The 7807-nt window shown below is 35.3% G+C and overlaps 1 protein-coding gene across 2 annotated transcripts; it reads left to right on the top strand.

The window, feature by feature from the left end:
- The first annotated feature begins 1471 nt into the window (after window positions 1-1471).
- On the top strand, window positions 1472-5143 carry LOC129572791 (uncharacterized). Of its 2 annotated transcripts, XM_055452892.1 has the most exons (4): window positions 1472-1609; window positions 1785-1883; window positions 1958-2173; window positions 2254-5143. In XM_055452892.1, the coding sequence occupies exons 1-4, from the start codon at window positions 1582-1584 to the stop codon at window positions 2433-2435; spliced, it is 525 nt and encodes a 174-aa protein (XP_055308867.1). In that variant the 5' UTR covers window positions 1472-1581; the 3' UTR covers window positions 2436-5143. The 2 variants fall into 2 exon arrangements, with proteins under 2 accessions (XP_055308867.1, XP_055308868.1); XM_055452893.1 differs by lacking the exon at window positions 1785-1883 and having other exon boundaries at window positions 1492-1609; window positions 2254-2948.
- Window positions 5144-7807: the final 2664 nt, after the last annotated feature.

The following is a 7807-nucleotide window of genomic DNA, read 5'->3' as shown; positions in this document are numbered from 1 at the left end:
TCTCCCCTTTGATTTTGTTTCTTACATTTTAGATTCAGTGTAACATCCATTGAATGTCTATCAAACAAGGTACAAAAACTTGCTGTGACATACTTTCGATGGCATGCATGATGCTGCCGGCTCATTAATGCACGTAGCGAAAATTAGCTTGTTGGATGATTTGAGATTTATCCCTGTGCCATACAAGGAATATTCGCCTCGAATTCATAATAAATGAGATTCAGAGAAAAATCAATTAGGAAGTCTTACATATATCCTTAATTAAGCATAAAGTTTGACAATTTTGCAATATGTTTGATGTCGTTTCGTTTAATTAATCATTTTTGTGACATTGTTTTCGAGTAAATAAATTCTCAATGGAATGTTTCGTTTTCGTCAAAGCAAAGATTGCTGCTTCAATGTTGAAGGAAAGTAGAGTTGACAGCGAAATTACTGTAACAGTTGCTTACCTTGAATTTGTGGAGCATTGGGTTTGTAGCCTTGGCAATCGGAGCTGATGAGACCATTTGTTGTTGAGTGAACGGCATTTGTGTTGGAAGCTTGAATGGAGGTGATAGCCGGTGCCTTCCTTCGGAACGATTCCAAATCACGTAAGTGGCTGGAGAATGATGAGTCTAAAAATGGTCGTTGACCGATACCGAGCGAGTTAATGTACGAAGTGATTTGTACAAATAAAACAATGAGAACAGTAGTATTCTGGAGCACTATGTGCATTTATTCGTATACCAAACTGAACTGAAATACATTAATTTTGTTATTCTTTTTATAAGTTACAACTTGATATTGAAAATTTAATTAATACGGAAAACTTGATAATGAACTTGGAATTTCAATCAATCGTAAGTGATTGGTTTCGGTGTACATTTGTTAATTATATTTCTTATCAACATGAAGCCCATTTCAGATGTATTCAATTATTTTATTATGAAATATCGTATGTTAACTATCCCCCTCGTAAAATGAATCGTCCCTGATTCATTATTAAAACCAATTTTCATTCAATTTTCACTCTATCTGATTTTGGATCGTAATATATTTATTTTATATAGGCTATTTCCGTTTTATTTTTTTTGCATCGTTCCATTTTTTATTGTCCTAAAAATGAATAATTCAATGAAAAGCTGTATGTCTTCTGTAACCATTTTTTTTCAATTCAAAGAATCGGACGATATATTCGTGATTTTAACATGGCCATTGTGGCATTCACGGAATATGAATGAATCCACTTTTTTTCCTCTTCCTTTTTTATTAGAGATGGATTGAAGTGCACAACATGACAAATAATAAAAGAAAAAACTAGAAAAAAATAATAAAAAATAAATAGAACTAAAGCTAAAAAATGATCGAACAAACACATTCATGCACAACATTTTGTATATATATAGATATATCAAATATGGTAAGGTTTTTTTGTTTGTGGCGCCATCTCTATGTCAGGCCAGTGTTGCCAGTTGGGATCGGACAACTGATTTGTTTTAATGCCCAAGAGGTTTGACACATCCACTTTGACAGTTCAGAAATAAAAATATTCCACAACGAATTTGTATGTTCATCATTTTTCTTTGAATATTTTCTTTTAAAATGTCGATTTATCAAACATCATTATCTGGTAAGTTTTGTTTACATTTATGTGCAAAAGATATTCAACATTCTTACCGTTGCATAAAATGTATAAAATACATTTTATGTGAAGGTATTATAATGTGTATTTTATTAACTATTGATTATGTGCATGATTTTGTTTCATATTTGTGTCGTCCGATCGTGTGCTGTATTGGTTATAGAAATTGAAAAGGATATACTAATAAAAACAGAAGTTTGCGAAACTGATGAATTTCGTATAAAGACTGAGCTAGAAAATTTACATTTGGTTGGGGAAACGGGTAAAATGACTATTTTGTGATGTGACATTAACATTTTCTTAAGATTTGAAATAAATCCATTTTTTCAATTCAAGATCCACAGATTTCGGCCATCGATGATATCACCACCGCATTCAACTTTATGTACAAATTACTTGATGAAATAAAAGGAATCGCAACACATAAGGAGCGTTTGGGTAAAACTCAGCGTGTCATTGGCTTATCGACATCGTTGCTTCAACTAGTTACACAGTACGAAAGGGATTTCAACATAAATCCAGACAGTACAACTCAAGATGGCACACAAATTGGTAATAATGAAATATAATAATAAAATCAACATTAAAATAATTTTACAATTGATTATCGAAAAATTTTCAATCATTCAAAGGCTCATTAATATGGTATCGTGGTGTTTTGGGTGTCATTGAAGAGCTTCGGAAGATTTTGATAGTAGAAGCACAAAACGCAGCTGTTGATAATGAAACCGCTGCCCTTCGGTTCGAGAATCTTTTGAAGATAAAGAAGAAGTGGCAACGAAAAGCACAACGCCGTTATCCAGGGGCACGTTAACACAAAATGTTATCGATGTTTTGTATGTACAAAATCAATTGGTACAATAAAAAAGCGTGCTTGAAACTGGGTGTTGTTTTTTTAGTCGATTTATTTGGTATTATTTTATTCGATGTTATTTTGGTGGACGACATTTCAAATATTTGTCGTTCGGCTCGACGGACGGACGGACGGACGAACAAATACAAAATCTCAAGTTTCGAAAACTTCAACATGAATAAACTTGGAAGCCACGAAAACTTCTGCTGTCGCAAAATGTCAAATGTCAGCTGGTCTATCTTTTGATGTTATGGATGTTGTGAATGTTACCGAATTTAAATTTGCTTGTTTTTTGCTCATGGAACGAGTTTGAACCATATCTATTTTAAGCCTAAACATTGAATATTCTTTCCTACAATACTAGTCACATCATTTGAGAAAAAAGATTGACAACATTTTATTGACACATTTCAAAATGTATATTCGATTGATTTATACAATAAAAAAAAATTATAAAAAATTATTAATTTGATAACCCACAAATATTGCAATACAGCACAAAATTAAAAGAAGTAATTTTGATGAAGCTTTCCAAATTTTTCTTACACATGATTCTTATCGTCTTTGATATTGTTGTTCTATCGATATGGAATATGGAATATCGATATGGAATATGTTTCGTTTCCGGTCATTTAAAAAACTGAAAGTTCACTGAATTGAGTGATGAATGAATCAATAAAAATTCGTATACTAGTTTTATATGCATATTATGGCTACTTGTTTTTTATGTGTTTAGTACGATATTTGATTTAAAATTTTACTTTTTGATAAGATTCGTTATTTTTAGATAGAATTCAATCTTTTAGCATTTTTTTCGTAACAGAAGAGATTGAATGTTCTAATCCCCATAAATTTTAAGACAGGCGTTTTCTTTTACCATAAAGAATCTTTTAAAATAAATACGATTATTATGAAATCGTAATTTTTCTTGTGTTTTACTATATGGGTAAATCACTGCAACAAATAGTTTTTGAACATTTTATGCACTTCAAAAAATTTGATGGTCGCAAATAGATACGACCATACAATAATTGTCGTTCTTTTCTTTCTGGTTTAACCCAGAGATATCTTTGGTAAAGAAATTAGTCGTAGAAAACACATCACTGGAATTGAAAATAAAATTCCGCACAAGCAGTAATATTCTTTGTAATCAAATATATAAGTCATATTGCGTTAGAAATAATTCAACTGTTATATATTTGGTCGTGGTTTTACCAAACGCCTTGTTTCACAAGACTTAATTCGTGTTATGCACGAATTCCAATTGCTGAAAAATGATGTTTATTCGTCGCTTTCTTGGTCTTCGACTGCGTCAGAAATTTCATTTTGTAGTTCAGCCCATTTGGGCATACCTACACTTTATTGAAGCCAAAATTGATTTATTTTTCTTCTGAGGTCGAGTATGTTTCAAATATATGCAAATTTTTTCCGCACCCCCTGTGTATCCAAAAAGGGCGACCATGAAAATCAGGATATTAACACCAAAGGTCATATCTCCCCAGCCATGGGAGGAAGGGCACTACCTTGGGTCAAAATTTTAGTACTCGTGAATACTTATCCAACGGTATACATAACATTCACATTTGTCTACATTATATTCGAAAAACCATTACAAGAAAAAAATTAAATTTGTTGGTCAAAAAAATAAGTTTATCCCCGTTTTCTGGGCCAATGGGTGGATTTATCAATGGGGTGTGTTGGTGAAAGTTGTAGAGCGACTCATGAGGAACAATTTTGCTGCAGACCATTTTGCCCCATCTTGCTTAACTTAAAAATACACAGTCAAGAAGACATTTTTGTCCCATTCAAGAAACTGGCCACCATTTTTATGAGTCATTAAAAAAAAAATTATGACGCGATATCGAAAAATGGCTTTTGCAGCTTTGAAATAGACACAATTTACTAACTATTCAATATATTTACCTTCAAATAATGTTAAAAACACTTCAAACTGTGGGTGTGTGGAAATTGTTCGAAAAAACTTTTTTTTTGAAAATTTCAGACCAATTTCACAAACAAGCGATGCGTCTATTCTCTTCGGAATACTACCAAAAGTGAGCGTTCGTTGAGCTAATCGTTTGGTAGTAATTACATCTCGCTGCTACTGCCAGATGTCAAAAATACTGGACTGTCCCATTCAAGAAGATGTCCCATTCATGAAGACATTCCCTTAATCGCTACAGCTCATGCTTTTATTAGCTTTTATTATAATTTTTCATAGTAATACCAATTTTATTTTAATATTTAGTAGAAATGTATCCAATTTAGACAACAGTATTTTTGAAGAATTGTATGTATAGCGAATAGTGGTGGTCACGGTCGGAGGCCGCAGAGCGCCACTTCGAAGTCATTAGGGCTGGTGGCTAGGCTATTCGATTCGGGAGTGTCTCACTGCTTGTCAAATTGTAAATGAATTGTATAATGTTATTCAGTCTGTGATTAGACGGTGAAATAATTATTATTATTATTATTCTGCACCATACAGCGTTTCTTCGCCATAGGTGGTTTATTTGGTATAAATATTTGGTTATATATTTACAATATTTATAATGAATTCGTATTTTCAGTCTCTCCAAGTTCTATTTCTTCTAAAATAATCAGTTATTCTTTGCTTGACAGTGTTTGTGCTAACATTAAAATCAATTAAATAAGTTTTATATTCAAAAAAATGGCAACACCTGTCAAATTAGACGTCTACTTTTTTTTCTCTCCGTCTATTTTCAACAAATTTGTTTGTTTTTAAATTGTTTTTCGTCTTAATTGTACGATATTTTACATCAAATTGAAAGTTTAAGTCCTGTTTTACCTCAGCAATATAAAGTTTTCGTTCGAAATTTATTTTTGTGTACAGTTTCAGTGTATAATTTCTTCAAGTTTTTCTTCGTTCTGTTTACTTGTTATTGTTGTTGCCTACTGACTGACTGTAAACATGTGTACATCGAGCTGTGAGGTTAAAAGCCAAATCGCTGAGCTGTTGACAATGCTGGAGCCAATATGGAACAAATTAAACCAGCTCAAACATCTTTATTCTGACGAAATTAGCTCCATGAGTTCGGACAAAGCCGATAAATCGGCAAACTCACGTACTGAGCCAATGGATGAAACTCCGGCACCAACCCAAATTCAGCAGCAAATATCGGACAACGTGTCAAACTCGGGTTTACCGCTTGTAGACTTGCAAAATGTAAACATTTCACGGCGGAATAAAAGCAAGCGGCCCAGACTTGACTCGGAAGAACTGAACTCTTCAGATGAAGAGCAAAGTGACACTTCACCGCTGTGCAAATTGGTTTTTAGTCGTGATGCCAGTGGGAACAGTGGACAAAACGGTGCAAATTCAAAGCCCGTTGATACTATATTGATGCGCTCGCTTTATTTAACCGAATTTCTACCGACAACCGAGCCTGCCGACATTATTAATCACTTGAATAGCATTGAAACTGTCCGACCTTTGACAAGTGATTTCAAAATTACCAAGCTCGTGAAGAAAGACAACAAAATGGAGTTGTCATTCGTGTCATTCAAACTCGATGTTCCTCGCCAACACTTTGACAAGGTAATAGCGGCAGGTATTTGGCCCAAGAAAATCAAAGCCACCGAATTTCAGGTCAAGTCTGTGAAGTCATCTGCACCGGCAAACCTTCTCAAAACTCACGAAAACCATCAAATTCGGTTGCAACTACAAAATTTATCAGCAAAGGCCGCTCAAACTAAGTCAAAAAACTCCAGTGGCACAGCTTGAAACCAACGGTTGGAACCGGCAATGAATGCATCGAACCGGAATTGCAACAAACAACCACTACAGCGCCCACGGAGGGGTCGGCGCCAACGCAATCAGCAGAATTTGTGCCAAAAGAGCTGTTGTCTCCAACGTAAGCCTCAACCCGTTGTGAAGAGACAGCACAACGGCTGCACAGGTTACTACGAAGGAAATCGTCACGATTTTCATCGCCGATGTTGCAACTAAAGTCATGCACATCGGATGATCACTGCGTTTTGTGTACAATCTATTACCAAAACTGTCGTAGCATATGCAACAAACACAAACGCTTCTTTTGTACCGCCGCTTCCTGCGATCACGATATGATAATATTAACTGAAACGTGGCTCAGAAATGATATTTATGATGCTGAATTTTTTGACGATTCATATTCTGTTTTTCGTAAGGATAGACTTTTTCAACGCGGCGGTGGTGTACTAATTGCAACCAAAAATGACAAATTCGCCAGTGAAGAGATAAAAATCGCCGGTGCTGACGATTTGGAATACGTTTGTGTGAAAGCTACTACTAAATCACATGTCATCTACATCTACTGTGCATACATTCCATCAAATTCACCGCAAACAGTCTACGAATCACATTTAACAGCCATGCACAAAATCGCTACCGATCCTGAAGATGTTGTTATTTTTGTTGGTGATTTTAATCTGCCGCATGTTGAATGGTCAATTGATAGCGACGATGACAACATCATGATTCCAACTAAATTTGCACCGGAGTACACGGCCACTTTCATCCAGGGACTCATGAGCATGGGAGTTCATCAGGTAAATCATGTACGTAATGATTCAAAAGAACGACTATTGGACTTGTTCTTTACTAATGATTTCACCAACCTTTCGATTGAGCGTGTAAATGAGGTTAACGCACTGACGGAAGTGGAAGATCATCATCCACCGATAATTGCTACATTTGAGTGGCATGGAAATAATACGACTGAAGCCAATATTACAACAAAGGCATTCAATTTCAAACGGGCCAACTACAGGGACATGAATGCACATCTGGCAAATGTCAATTTTACCGAGTTGTTCCATGAAAAGACAATCATCGAGAAGGTGAACTTGCTGCACAAGACTTTGGACGATGCAATCATCAAATTTGTGCCTACTTACATCGTCAAGTCGATACAAAAATGTCCATGGAAAAACAAATACCTAATAACACTAAAATATAGGAAAAATAAGGCATGGAAACGCTTCAGACGGTCTGGCTTTAAACCGTACTATGAATGGAAATACATTTTGGCGTCTCGTGAATTCGATAAACTCAACACGGAACTATACAACACATACGTGGACAAAATAGCAACTACGATGACTCAACGACTCAAGGCGTTCAACAATCACCTACCGATGAGTCACAGTAAACTGAGGAATTCCAGCTCGACATAAATTTTGTGCTCGAAGAGCTACAAGTTGTGAACACCAAGAAAGGTACGGGTCCAGATGGTATGCACCCATTGATACTGGACTCGGCTCCACTCACCGAGATCTTCAACGAAACATTGTCAGCTGGCCATTTCCCTGACAAATGGAAACGCTCGAGTGTA

The sequence above is a fragment of the Sitodiplosis mosellana genome, unplaced genomic scaffold, assembly GCF_009176505.1.
Source record: "Sitodiplosis mosellana isolate CC-2019 unplaced genomic scaffold, AAFC_SMos_1.0 Smas_scaffold_5514, whole genome shotgun sequence".
NCBI classification, from domain to species: domain Eukaryota; kingdom Metazoa; phylum Arthropoda; class Insecta; order Diptera; family Cecidomyiidae; genus Sitodiplosis; species Sitodiplosis mosellana.
This window is presented reverse-complemented; position numbering and strand designations above follow the sequence as displayed.